Source organism: Pyrgilauda ruficollis, unplaced genomic scaffold (assembly GCF_017590135.1).
Source record: "Pyrgilauda ruficollis isolate IOZ18807 unplaced genomic scaffold, ASM1759013v1 scaffold39, whole genome shotgun sequence".
Lineage (NCBI taxonomy): Eukaryota > Metazoa > Chordata > Aves > Passeriformes > Passeridae > Pyrgilauda > Pyrgilauda ruficollis.
In genome coordinates this window covers 5,302,049-5,316,189 of record NW_024525378.1, presented here as the reverse complement: position 1 = coordinate 5,316,189, position 14,141 = coordinate 5,302,049, and the positions used below count along the sequence as shown (strand labels likewise).

At 46.1% G+C, this 14,141-nt stretch overlaps 1 protein-coding gene across 1 annotated transcript in view; it reads right to left on the bottom strand.

Annotated features, from left to right (window-relative positions):
- CAMTA1 (calmodulin binding transcription activator 1) overlaps positions 1-14,141 on the bottom strand; it is a 238,540-nt gene that overhangs the window by 210,320 nt on the left and 14,079 nt on the right. The window contains exon 3 of the mRNA XM_041476559.1: positions 4,042-4,160. Coding sequence (XP_041332493.1) covers positions 4,042-4,160 — 119 coding nt within the window. The remainder of the gene's footprint in view (positions 1-4,041; positions 4,161-14,141) is intronic.

The window sequence follows — 14,141 nt, the reverse complement described above, 5'->3', positions numbered from 1 at the left end:
GCCTGGAATCTGAAAAATGTGGATTCTGGCTGACTCTAGAGAGCAGGGCAGTTCTGCCATGCCCCTCCAGACAAGCCTAAGCACATGGAGCAATTGCTGCTGGCTTTTTCTACCACGGAAGTTCTGGGCTTCTCCCAACAGACTGTAAATAGAGAATCCTATTGGAACCAAAGCCCAAGATAGCATTTTACATTTCCAATGTTTAACTTTTTCTTCCTTCTCGCACCGTGTCATTAAGTGTTTACAAGGATGATTAATGACTGCGGCTGCCAACTGTTAACGAACGGCATCTCTGTTCAGAGCTGCAATCCGGTGTCTGGCAAGCGCTGTGCAGAGACAAGGTTACTCCAACATCCTTGAGCCCAGCACCCCGGGAAGCTCCCACTTCCCAGACGGAAAGCAGCGGGAAGTATCTCCTGCAGACAACATATCTTGCTGCCCAAAGTGACCAACGGGTAACGAGGAGGCACCACCTTCACCACGGGACACGAGTTCAGCTGGGGCACCTGGAGGGTGGCTCTGTGCAGCCCTGCTTTGAGAACCCAGCCCTGCTCCCATGGAAGAGAGCCGAGATCCAGTGTTCCCAAAATTCTCCTTCAAGGCGCACTGCCAGCATGCCGAGCCAGAAGCCTTTGCTCCATCCACTCACTGAAACCAAACTGGATCTGCATTTCACAAACCATAAAATGGTTCATAGTGAACAACTAAACCCTTAGAGTGAGGAACTCCCTCACAAGCACAAAGCACTGCAGAAGTTTCTCGCAACTAACTCATTTGTCTTAATGTGAGAAATAATATGAAAGCCCCGTCTCTATCCTCTCCCAGAGCTGGAGAAATAAGCACAATGCACCTTTACAGGCATTTCAAAAATGTAAATCTGTAATTAAATTGCTAGGCTTAACTTAAGATTTTCTATCTCTGGTAAAAAAAATTGAATTAGACGGAACACTTCCTTCAGTAGCAAATATAAAAACCGCTATAAACTTGATTTAAGACAAGATGACATCTTGGTATGGAAATGTATTTCCATCAAACATTTCAGTTGCAAACACACGATCCGATGGAAAGCAAGCACCTCAATAATATGTTTGAAGCATTTTTAAGCGCTCCATTTCTCTCGCTGCTCATCACGTGATTTTACTACATGTAGAGTCATCCACAGCCCACCCAGCTCTCAGAGGACACAATTTCTTCCTCCCAACCACCCAATCCTGAGTAACATCTGACCATCATTCTCAGGCTGCAGACGAAGTGCTCAGGAAAAGCTATTTGCGGTGTTCCCATGGCGATGCTCTACCCTGGCTGCTCCCTGACCTCTGCACCAGCAGCCCCAGTGACTGCACATGCTCATCCTGCTGCCCACCACCCCCACAGCTGGGAACACCTGTGTGCTGGGCTTCAGGGCCACAAGAGACAGGCAACAGCTGCGTTCAAATTTCCTTGAACCATCCCCGTGCAAAAGAGCGCAAAAGGGAACGTTTAGGAGTCGGGTCTCAGCTGCGTCAGAGGGTTTGGCCCCCACTACCCCTGGGAAAGAACCCAGTGTCTGCTACACTCACACTCTGCAGCTCGTGGAGAGACTCGACACCCGTGACTGCCCAACACACACCATTTGAGGGAGGACAGCATTGTCACATGCATTCAGATATGTAAGTTGTTTAGGCATTTAATTTCTTTTCAATCTTTTACTAAACGTCCCTGTCCAGGAGACACCTCACGCACAGGACCAGGGATTCTGTGGTCAGAATCAGTACAAAAATTCTGGAAATATCACTGTATAAAATACAACTTTTTCTTCTCTACTTTACAACTTCTGTCTTCACAAGCACAGGCAGAACACCTGTGTACTCAGATGAAAAAATTTATTCCCTTAGGAATGCCTCCAGAATGTAGTCCAACATTATTATTCAATTATACCCTAAGAAAATTTCAAGTTTTATAACAGTGCACAGAATTAAACTTTCAGATTGGGGGTGGGGAAGGCAGTAAAATCTGGAAGCTCAGCTCCTTCCTCCCCCATAATTAACACAAATTTCCAAGACTTCATCTAGGCATAAGACTCTGGCTTTTTCTATTTTTTCCCCCCCTCTGAGCTAATGGGGCCAAAAAATCTCTGGCCACAAGAAAAGCTATTTCATTTAAATCATGCAACAGGGATACTGCACCAGCCACACCACACCACACAGGCTGGCAGAGTCAGCACAAGCTACAGCCCATGGACAGAGCCAGCTACACATCCTCATGGCATAACACCTCAGTGAGAGATTTGTGAAGAGAGAGGGCATACAAATGAGCGAGGAATCTGACATCCAATAAGACCAACAGGGGCTGAGTCTGGGTTTAACGTCCCAGCCTGTGTCTATCAGCAAACAATCCATCCAGAATTACAGCACCAGACAATCCCACCCCAGCATTGCACTGGCGAGCACTGGCAGAATCGCTCACTCCCTGCTCCCCAAAACACTGACACGACCCTTAGGAGAACAGCCATGCTCCCGAATTCTCCTCCTAACCTAATACACCACACCAAGCACCTGCACATTCCTGCTTCTGCTCATGAATAATAACAGTTTTCAGCTGCATAATGAACTTTGCCACATCCTGTACTCATAGGAAGCTCCACACACCAATCCTACCCAAAGCCGTGTGTGCACAAAGTTCTGCACTGGGGACAGCAGCAACATTAGTGACTAAACCCCATGCCAAGCAGCTCTTTCCTGTAAGAGGGAAGAGCATCATTCTGTCACAAACCTGTGCACAGCTTGCTTGCCCCTAGCTGTGTTTGTCCAAACATCATCTGTCAGAGCCACTGGAATTGCCACTGCTCCATGCCCTGTCCCCATTAATACAAACACTATCACAGAATAAACAACAACCCACATTTTCTACGATTTACATTTCAATTCCAATGACCCAAAACAAAAACATCTACACAAAAAAGCCAAGGCCAGCAACTGCCCTGAAGACCTGATTCATTCTATCACAGTACTGGGTATGTTAAAAATAAATACCTGACTGTAACTTCCAGACACCAAAAGGAAGAGGGGTAAGGACTCCAATTTTGAAAAATACACACAGTCACTGCTCTGTGATTGATTCTACGCTCAGCAAACATACACAGAAGTGAGCTGTGTTTGATCCTGCACTCAGCTGCCACTTGCAGGTGCTAAACTCATGAGCACAGGCTCTGTTAACAAGTTTAGATCTACAAACGAGGGATCAGAGGAACAGGACCAATCAGCTCTCAACAAGCAAGACACTAACTGGAGTTTTACAGTCATTTCTCCAAGTGGATTTCCTCTATTATTAAGTGAGTCCCATAAATATGGCAAAGCTACACTAAGACAGAGCTACTAAAAACTAAAACTCACACTGTGGGTATTGCCATGGGGCATTCATCATTGCTGCACAGCTGGAATAAAGCCTAGGGATTGTAGAGCTACCTGGTTGTTCTTTAACTTCACCTTGGCCCAAAGAATTTCAAATACTTCTTTTTTATTTAAATTACCCCAACCATAATGCAGTAACAGGTTATCTGTGAACCAGAATACTCAAGAGTAACTGGATTCCAGTAGGAAACACCCAGTTCTGTGTTTTCCTTATTCTTAAGGAGATGACTCAGACAGAGGTAAGCTGGTTATTTCCCAGGGCCCTGTGTGGCAGGAAAGAACATACACCACTTTTCTGTTCGGAAGTCTTCATGCACAGGAAAGTAATACTTTATTCATCATGGTACAAACATACCTATCTAATTTTAAACCACTTTGAAACAGGTCATTAAGGTGATGTGAAATTTGACTCTGAGACAAGTCACACACATGAGCAATAGACTCCTAGAAGTCTAAAACAGAAGTCAACTTCCACATTTGCCTTCAAGTCTCACTTAAAGCTTACTTTCAATATGTATGACTTATTATTTATGGAACAGGTTCCAGAGCCAGGAAATTCATATCCTGTAACTTGCATGGCATGCTCTCACAAAACAATCCATAAGCATTAAATAAGCTGGTACATTTAAGAACAAGTAAGAGATTTAACTACCTCGTTAGTGTTCCAGCGGTGCCTCTCTTTCGGTAAACTTGAACATTTTGGTAGACATTCAAGCAGCTTCTTCGGTAAAAAGATTTTTACATGACTGCCATTGCTGTTCCCATGATCATCTAGGAAAAAGAGGAGACACATGATGTACACACAGGAGAATGGGTGGTTGCAACCAGGAGACTCAAATGATGACAAGACTTGGAAACCCCCCAGTTCCCCTGTCCAAAAAGAGCAATTTGCCATGCCAATAAGACAAATAACAGCTTTCTGTTGAAATTGCAGCTTTATTTCAGAAATACAAACACAGTTTAATTCTTTCCAGTTGCAAAGTTTTAGAAGAGCTTCAATGTATTCGGGAACAAGGAGCCTGTGTGTGCTTACCTGTGCCTATTTTAGCTTATTATTTCCCTCAGTGGCAAATTTTACAAGCAACAGCAACAAAACACTGCAGAAGCTGTGACCACAGCGGCACGACCTGCCAGGGAAGTCATAAATGAAGTTCACACTTGACAGGATTTGCAAGTAAATAAGCACAGAGCCCCAGCAGCTGCTATAATTTTGTCAAGCTGCAGCAGAAATGCAACTCAAGGTCTATTAGTTCATTTAAAACTAAAACACACCATACCTGATCAAACCCAGGTTACTTCTATTTCCATTCACAACTCAGAAAGTAAATGTAGTTTGTCAGCATGAGAGTGAGGAAGAGGGATGGAATTTTCCTATCTCACCATGCCCAAGGGTTTCAAAAGCAGAAATACTAAATACAAAATTATTCTTTTTTACTGCTAAACATGTAGAAGGTGCATCAATTCCTCTTAAAACACCTAAGTCCCAAAAAGCCCTGCATTCCCACACCAGAAGCACTTTCTCTAACACCATCAAAAGAATCAAAGCACCCATGAAATGCATATTTATCAACCAAATCAGTCCACACAGGAAAGGGAACCGAAGCAGCAGCATAAGAGAGACCACCCACAACGCAGAACTTTATCAGATCTCCCTCCAAACACACCACATCTCTATCATCTTCCACCAGCCTCATGCATCCCATGACAGATCCTGGGCAGTGCTACACAAGCAGTACAGTTACTCACTGGCATTTTACCCTACAAAATTAATTTATAATCATTTCCCAGTTGGAAATGTACAGAAAAAGGACATTAACTTAATTTTACACATCTAATCATTTTATATCATAAAACACATGCCAGCACTATGGTAATACTCCTCTGCAATTCTGTACAACACAGACATTCCCTGTGACCTGCAGTGAACCCAACAGAGTCTGGCCCAGGATCATTCTTAGAAATTACTTAGGAATTGCAGAGACTTCACACCAGCAGCCAGACATCCCTGGTATTCTTAAAGCTTGATTAGACTCTTGGATGTGTCAAGTTCAACAATATACATGCTGTTAAATCAACTGCTCGTGCAAGCCCAGCAGATGAGTTTACAAGATAAGCAGCGATGTGTATGATAAACGTGAGCTGCTCTGTAATTTATGAGTCCTGCACGCTCCCTGAGTTACTGGGAACTCCATTGTGCGCCTGTGTCAGACTAAATCAACAGGGCTGCCACTTCCCAACTTCCTACTGTGCAAGGAGCAGCCAGGCAGGATTGATTTCTGCTGGACTGCTAAAGAAATCAGGGAGAGGGTGCTCTCCATTATGCCATTCCAGGATTTTTATTTGGATATGGAGTATTTTTGACCATGAATCTGATGCCTTAAATTTTAGCTTTCATATTATCCAGATTCTGTACTGCATTAGTATGTAACTCTGAACTCCATATAAAGTGTTAGCAAGTCCTCCTCACAGTTCAGTCACACAAAACAATCCTTTTCCAGCCCCAGAACCAAGGACACTGTTGCAGCTCAAAACGTGTTAACAACAGCGAATTCAGGAGAGCAATCTAGGAGGATGGGACTGCATAACCTGAAGCTGTAATCAGACAATTAATCCCAATATGTAAATGGACCAAAAGTTATAAAAGTGTGAAAACTCGTGACCTGGGGTCCATCTTGGGTGTAGCCTCGGTCAGGCTCTGGTACTGCCCCCAAGGTGAATCCTTTGACGGCCTTTTAATAAATCTACTTTATCCTTTAGCACTGTCTAGCCTCTGTTCTAGGTAGCCTCAAAAGGTATCAGCTCTACAGGGCTTTTTGTGCACATCCTTTACCCAGGCAATGCTCTGCTCGTATGACTGTCACCACTGTTTTCCTGCACTTGAGCCACTCAAAGCCTCAGACACCCAAGCTGTGCTACCTGGGGTTATCCACAAAAACACAACTTGCTTGTGGCAAAGACCAGCCATGCCAAAGGCCTGCCATGCCAGCAGCTCCCAGCCATTTCCAGATCCACCTCCCAATGCAGCCAATACTCACTTCCCACTCCCTGCATTCATTTTACACCATTTCCATTTCTCATTCAAAACACTGCATTGCTCTACATTCAATTCATTAAGGCGCAAAGTATTTTACAGCACACATTATTGCTTTTATCAGCCAAACTACATCCCAGTTACATCTCATCAGCTTATTTTCCATGGGCACATTTTAATTGACATTAATTGTATTACTTCCCCTTACCTCCGTATCAGTCAAGCCCTCTATCACTCATTCCATTATTTTGCAGGGCTGGCAGACCTCTAATTATTCAGCTCGTTTTATTAACTTTCTTCCATTGTCATCAATTATCAGTATTACTAATCCAGAAAGTGCCTATGGATAATAGAGCCCTTTAAAATGTTTTGGTAGAAGTTGTCAGAACTTGCTGACGCTAAACCTTCCAACTCCTGTTGTTAGCATCTCCCACCTTCTGTTATTACAGCAATGGAAGGTCATTCTCACCATCCTGTAACACGACTACATCTCACGGATGTCTCCCTTTTCTGCATTTAGCAATGGCATTTCCTCACTCCAAAAAAATCCCCTATGTGAAAAACAACGGCCTCCTGCCTCGATCCAAGCAGCTTTTCATTATGGACTCCTCAAGCCGTGTGGTCAGAATAAACACAACCACCACAGTATGGGATGCAAATCCTAAATCCAGTGACCTCTAAACCAGGTCTGACCTTGGAAAAGGATGAAATTAGCCAACCAGCTATGAGAGTGAAGAACCCATAGCCCCAAACGATGTACACACATTTGCCTTCATCCTTGCTGATTCTCAGCCTTCTGTAATTACACAACGTATTCCTACAGGGAGGAAAGTCCAGGGAAGCTGGAAACAGGAGAGAAGAGGATTACTCACCCAGGAGCCCTGAGGGTACTGGTGGAACAAGAGTTCCTGTTCTTCCAAATGAACCACCACCTTCCTGTCCCCCACAAATAGCACCATGACATTTTTAGGGAGGTGGAGCAATGCCCCCTCCCCACTACCCAACGCTATCCTTGCTTGAATGAAACCTGCCACTGCTAGTGCAGCTGACAAACCCATCCACCACCATGGGGGCTCCTGTGAAGGCAGAGGAACAAGGGTCCCCATTGCTCTGCAGCCCTGCTCATCCAGCAGCACAGGCAGAGCACCCAGCGGGCAAACTCCCCCATTTATCCCCAACTAAAATTTCCTCAGTAGCTAAAAGCAGGAGCTGCAACATCCCAGCACTGATTTGGTTTTACTGTGCAAATCCAGATTTTTACTTGAACTTTCTCCTCATTTATTTTTGCCACGGGTGCGACTAACAACACCAAGATCTGCAAATCCATCCAGTGTCAATAAAAAATGTCTGTGCAAGCAGAGCCACACTGGCATGGGAAGGATTTGCCAGTAAAGCTCTATCAACACGGGGGTTTTTAGTGCAGAGCTGGCCACAGCTCAAAAATGTTTCCCAAGGCAGGCACAGCCACAGCTGAGAACTCAAGTAAGGAAGCTACAGACTAAAATATAGCAGCCTACAATGTGTCCTCTTATAATTCAGGATGAAAATGCAAAATTTAAGTTCCACTAGCAATCTTAAAGATTACTTATTAGCAAACCAGAAACTCATATAGAATTAAGAAAGTATTATAAAGTTCATGGAAAGTTCCACATTAATTATACCACATAAACCCTTCGTCATTTTATGGGTTTCTTCATGCTCCTTGCACTTTATCCTCCCAAGGGATGCACCATGGGCCATAAAACTTTGAAGTGCACAACAGCAAATCACAGAGAGTCTGTGCTCCACCCCCACTCTCCAAACAACCCCTTACCCTCTTTTCTTTTTTTTTAACCGGTTCTTAAATCTTTGGTGATTCTGGAGGTGAATTTAGACCAGCAGCCCCATTAACTACCACAGTTTGCCTATATAACATGTAATTAGAAAATTAAGAAATGGCCAAAAGGATGTTCATCAGCTGGTGATCTGCAGACAGGTCTATTCTGGAAATAAATAACACAAGTAAGCCATAAACTCACAAACCCAAGTTTTATAAACCGATTATTATGAAATAATAACTCAGGGCTGGTCATCTCCTTAACTACTTCAACAGAGGGAAGAGGTGTTAAACATTACAAATGGGCACTTTAGTACAAAACAAACTACTAAAATCCCAGTATCATGCTTATTTTGGGAAAGGGTAGGCATCCAGCTGACCCCACCACCACTGAGCAACCACTGAGGTGGCCGAGTTTCAGCCCCACAATGCACAAGTGGTGCCACAAAAACACACTGCTCAGAGGCCACCATAGTCACCCAGTCACTTGCTGACCTCCAGACACAGATAAATCCAACAAACTCCAACTGGAAGAAATAAATGCAAGGAATGACTCCAGATCCAAACAACTGCAGGACTGCCACATTATTTCTCACAGTTAAACTTCAATCCTGGCATCTTCCATCCATAAACAAGCAGCAACAGAAGCAAACCCAACAGCTCTTGGTCTGTTTGCTAGAAATATTTGTATCATTATAGTAGTAAATCTCTTGGCAACAAAAGCAGATTTCTAAATATCAATCAAGGGTGGCTAAGAGAAGGTAACCAGGTCCAGCTCTGCAGTGCTGCTGTCTCGGCAGGGCTCTGCTGGATGCCAGCACTCGGTCACACACTGGCTAAGCAAATGCACTCCCAGGCCACCAGCACGCGATGCAGCCCAGGGCTGAGGGGAGGACCAAGGAAAGACTAAGCAATTCAGGCAAAGGTAAAAAATATACAAAAGGAGCAAAAAGGCCAACACAAACCAGCATGTGTATGGCCATGACTGCTGCCTGCATGGAATAAGCAAGGCAGGAAAAAGCCCAGAAAGGATGAGGAGGGAATCACAGGAATGGTGGCAGTATGAAGGATGAGCAACAGAACAATTTTCCTCTAGAAGTTACTGAATCTAGCCTTAGTGTCTTGGAATATTTGTGATAAATACTTTGTTGCTATGACAAACTCTACAAACAATTCTAAAACCATAAGAAACACAAATATAGCTAAAGCTGCTGTTGAGCATCAGTGGCCCAGTTCCCCCCACCAGTAATGTGCTACACTGAAGTCCCTTTGTCCTTTTCACATAGCATAAAGTTTCTTGACATTTTATAAGTAAATTCAGTGTGAACACCAGTTAGGTTAAACTGCAAATGGTGCATTTTGGGGAAGGGTTGAGAGTCAAATCTTCCCTAATGAAGGCCCTCACACTGGCTGAGGGCTGGGTGACACAATCACCCACAATCACAATCATTTCTTGTGCCATATGCTTAGTGCCCTGCACAACATTTCTGAGTCTACTTTCCCCCACCAGCAAAACAAGCTCCTCTCCCTCTCCCACCTAGGCAGGTTCCAAGCACTTGCTAACGGAGCAAGAGAATTCCTTTACAGTCAGCAGGTGCATACAAGGACCTACTCTAAAAGCAAACTCTGGAAGTGTTCAAACAGTGCAGTGGCTTCAGCCTCTCCTTGCAGCTCATGTTCACGCCTGACTTTCACCACTTTGCTGCTACATCTGACAAGTGCACCAGAATGATGAAACCACTGCTCACAATCACCAACAACTCTGGTTGAGACATGTCATCAATTCCTTCACCCCTTGGTTTTCACTAAAATTACATCATCAAATTCAATGAAGCCTTGGCAATGAAGCCAAGGAGTGGTCAAGTCTAGCAAAAGGATAGCACTGGCCAAGTCTAGCAAAAAAATCAACCACCTTTTTATTCAGTTTCCAATACTACAGATGTTCTCAACACTACAACACATTTCACAGAAGTCCTCACATACTGGCTAAGGCCAGGGCAGTCACTTACTCTGACCCTACATGCTGGTAGCCACCAGCAACAGATATTTTCAATTTTCTTTTCATACCACAAAGAGTTTGAGTTTGGAAACCCACCTGGAGAGCTGGCTGGAAAAACCCAGCCCCCTGAACCAAAGCAAGCAATGTGAGCAGGACAGCGAGCACTCCATGTCCAGTGAGAACCGTGTGCTGGCATTCACCCAGTGCCACGACTGCTCCTCAGCACGGAGTGGCCCTTCAGCGTTGCTCTGGCAATACGGTGGGTGCTGTACCCCAAAGGCACCAGTACCCACAGGCAACCCTGCCTTTCCAAACCCACGGGGTTTAACAAGCACTAACACAACACAGGGCTGCCAGGAGCCAAGGAAGGTGAAAACAGGACACAAAGCAAGGGGAGAAAACTACAAAGGAAAACTCAGCAAGGTGTGGAAGTGGAAGCCAGGGAACACCGAAGCTGCAGGAAGCTGCTGGAAGCACTGCATTTCAATTAACCAGCCGGTATTCCACGAGCACTCCACCCAGCCCTGTTTGGGTTTGTTGGTTGGGGTTTTTTTCCTTTCAGACACATGTGGCTTACTGAAGCAGAGACAGAGGGACACTGAAAAAGAAAGGTCACATTCCAGCTTCCTCTTTCTGAAGGCTGTCTGAACAGAGGGAGGATAGCTACTGCCCCTTCCTCCAACAACATATACCAATATAAGGAGGTCTTTATAAGAGCCATTTAAGACCACTAGTAATGTAAGGTCAGCACTGAGTCCTTAAATACTAAATTTAAAGGTATCCGTTTTAACAGTACTTCTACATCATCGTTTCAATACGTCATCAACTGATGCAGAAAATGAAATCTGAGTTAACACATCTCCAGGAAGGTTTCCTACATACGTAGCTTTAAAACTGACAAAAATAAAACAAAAAACCTTTAAGCCAAAGTAATTGTGAAAATCATTAACAAGAAGAGATGCAGAACTAAATTTAAAAATCAGAGTTTTAAACAAGCCCTAAGCCTTACAGTGGGAATAACACGATTGTAGTACCAAAAGTACACAAAAAACCAACCTCACAAACATCTAGTTCCTCCTGTTTGGAAAAAGGGAATGAAGCCCACTCCCTGAACCCGTCCTGCTGGCTGACCGCCCATGAAGAGGGTCTAGAAACTTCACCAGGAGACAATTTGCTTTCAATTCTGACAACAGAAATTTTGGTAAAATCCCAGCACTGAGATTCAGCAAAAATTCTAGGGCAAGGAGTGGACTGAGCCGAGCGTCAAATGCTGCCTCCTCCCCGCGACAGTCTGATCCTGCAGCACACAACCCCAGCCATCAGCACACCCTAAGTTCAGGTTTGTTTAAATAATAAAACCTTAGGTAACATTTTCACAAAGGAAGTATTTTGCTGTTTAACAACCAAATCCAGAATGTTTTGTTTTCAGAAGGCTGTTGTTCCCCTGATAGTCCCTCCAAAGGCACTAACATCTGAGGCTCCACTTGCCCTCTTCAGTCAGCCCACACCACCAGCACCCTCAGCTCAGGAGCTGCTGGGAGAAACATCACCTCCCCCTACCATCCCATCTATGACCCTGCCTCAACTAACAGACAGAAAATTCAACAACTGCACGGAACCGAACTCAGCGCACAACAAAATTCTGGGCCCCTGCGACAGCCACACGCAAAACACACGGGCACTCCTCTCTGCAAAGCTCTCCGTTAGAGGTACCTGGCTGTGAGAACACAAAATTAAGAAGGCTGCCTGTGTACATTCTTCCTCTTTTGAACTTCAAATTAGAAAAAGGAAGTTTTTAAAACCCCCCTTAGCATCCCCTGATCAAGTTCAGAGCTACCACAGTGCCAAGATGGCACCGCCAAGGGTCAGTCCTCCCGGCTCAGCTCAGATGCACAAAACACAGCAGGAACTACAAAACCCACAAACCCTCTGCTGCAGGATGGCAAGAGCCGCTTGGTCACTGAACCAGCCTCATCCTGCCCGAGGAAACCAGAGAAGAGGAAACTCACCCGAGTTCTCCAAGCCGTGGAACTCTCTCCTGCAGCCAGGGGACAGCGGCGCCAGCCTCATTCCAAACCTCAACTCCCGCCGGGGATCTCCCGCTGCTCCCGGAGCACAAGAGGCCCCGACGGCAGCTCGGCAGGGAGCTCCAACGCCAGGCAGGTCTGCAGAGCCGTGTGCTGCTGCTCAGAGGCTCTCGCTGCTGCACCGCGCTGGGGGGATGGAGCAGGCGGCTCCCTAATGAAAGCAGCGCCGGCCCGCGAGCTGCCATTTACATCCGCTTTTAACTCATTGAAGTAACTAAAATCTAAAGCAACTTGTGTTCTCTCCTCCAGCACCTGCACTACTGGTGAAACACTCTGCTTGAATCACGCCTTAAAAGCATTCTCATTTAAGTTTCTGACAGGTGGAGTTTAGGTTTAAGGAATGAATGGTTTATATGTCGTCTCCTTGAAAATCCACCGCAAAAGTAGGTCAGCGGGGGAGCAGCTCTGTGACTTCGTACGAGAACACCCCGGGCGCCGGTGCCGAGCCGGGGTTGCTCCGCTCCCACCTCCGCGATGCTCTGCACGGGCACAGAGCAGCGACAGCGCCGGCCCAGCCAGCAGAGACACCGGACGGCAGCGCCGGGCACAGCGGGCGTCTCGCTGGCAGCTCCTGCACAGCCCTACTCGAAAGAGCAAACACAGCTGCCCAGCAAAGACACACCTCACCCGCCGCCCCCTGAAACCATTTACCAAGACCAAACACGACAAAAGTTGCAGTAAATAACAAGAGGAAAGAACAAGTTACCTTCCCAGCCAGGGATCACTGACCTGCCTTGTCCGTAGAGCCGCAGCTTTACAGGGCTGAGCACACTGAAACCTGTGCTTTACACAGGAAAAATCCATCGTACCTTGGCACAGGAAGCCCGAAAAGTGAATCGAACCCGACTGTGCTTTGGTGACAATACTGTCACCCCCAAGAGAACGAAAACGTCACAACCTGAGCCAGGAAGTCCAGGTGAACGCTCGCTCTCTCCTCGCTCACACCCCTGTTAGCCAGGTGGCATTTCGCTACTTCAGCGCAGTTAATCATGTACTTCAACGCAAGTGAGAAAAGAATGAAGCCCGATGCTGTCCAGACCAAAGAAAAGATCGAACTAATGGATTTAGGAGCATCAAAGAGATCAGTGAAAAATGAAGCCAACAACACTCAAAATCACCTCTACTACTTAAATTTTAGATTTCTGCAGAGCCTTTGAATTTCACGGCGCAGTCAAAACTCAAACCTGTGCCCAAGGGGCTCTACAGCCACCAAGAAACAACCCAAAAATATATTCCCAAAGCAGTCTGAGAAAAAAAAAAAATCCAGATAAAAGGTGGGATAAGAACCCTTAAATTCTATGAAGGGATTTCCCAGTAAAGAATGCAAATGGGTTCCAGGCGAGGATGTACATGTGCTGTGGCGAATAAAGAAAAAAAAATTCCTTATTACTACTAAACACCGTTCCTTGAGGTGCCCAACTACAACCAGGCCAATCCCTGGGGTGTTGGCACGTTCAACCGGATTTAGGCAGAGCATGTGAACTGCCCTCCGCTCTCTCCTCCCGCCCGTGTAAAATGGAGGCGCCGACACCGGCACCGGCCGCGACCACCCGGCCGGCGGGGTGCGGGGTAGCACCGCTGCCCGAACGAGCCGGGACAAACTTATTCCAAATAACATGAAATATCCAACCCGCCTCCCGCCGAACCAGGGCCACGGCCCCGCTCCCGCCGGGCCGGGGGCAGGAGCGGCAGCAGAGCGGCGCTTCCCCCTTGCGGACGCGCCAGCCCCGCTCCCGCCGCGCCGGCAACTTTCGGCCTCAGTCGGGCGCCCCGGGGCTCCCGGCGGGGCCAGGCCCGCGCCGCGCTCACCTTCGCGCCC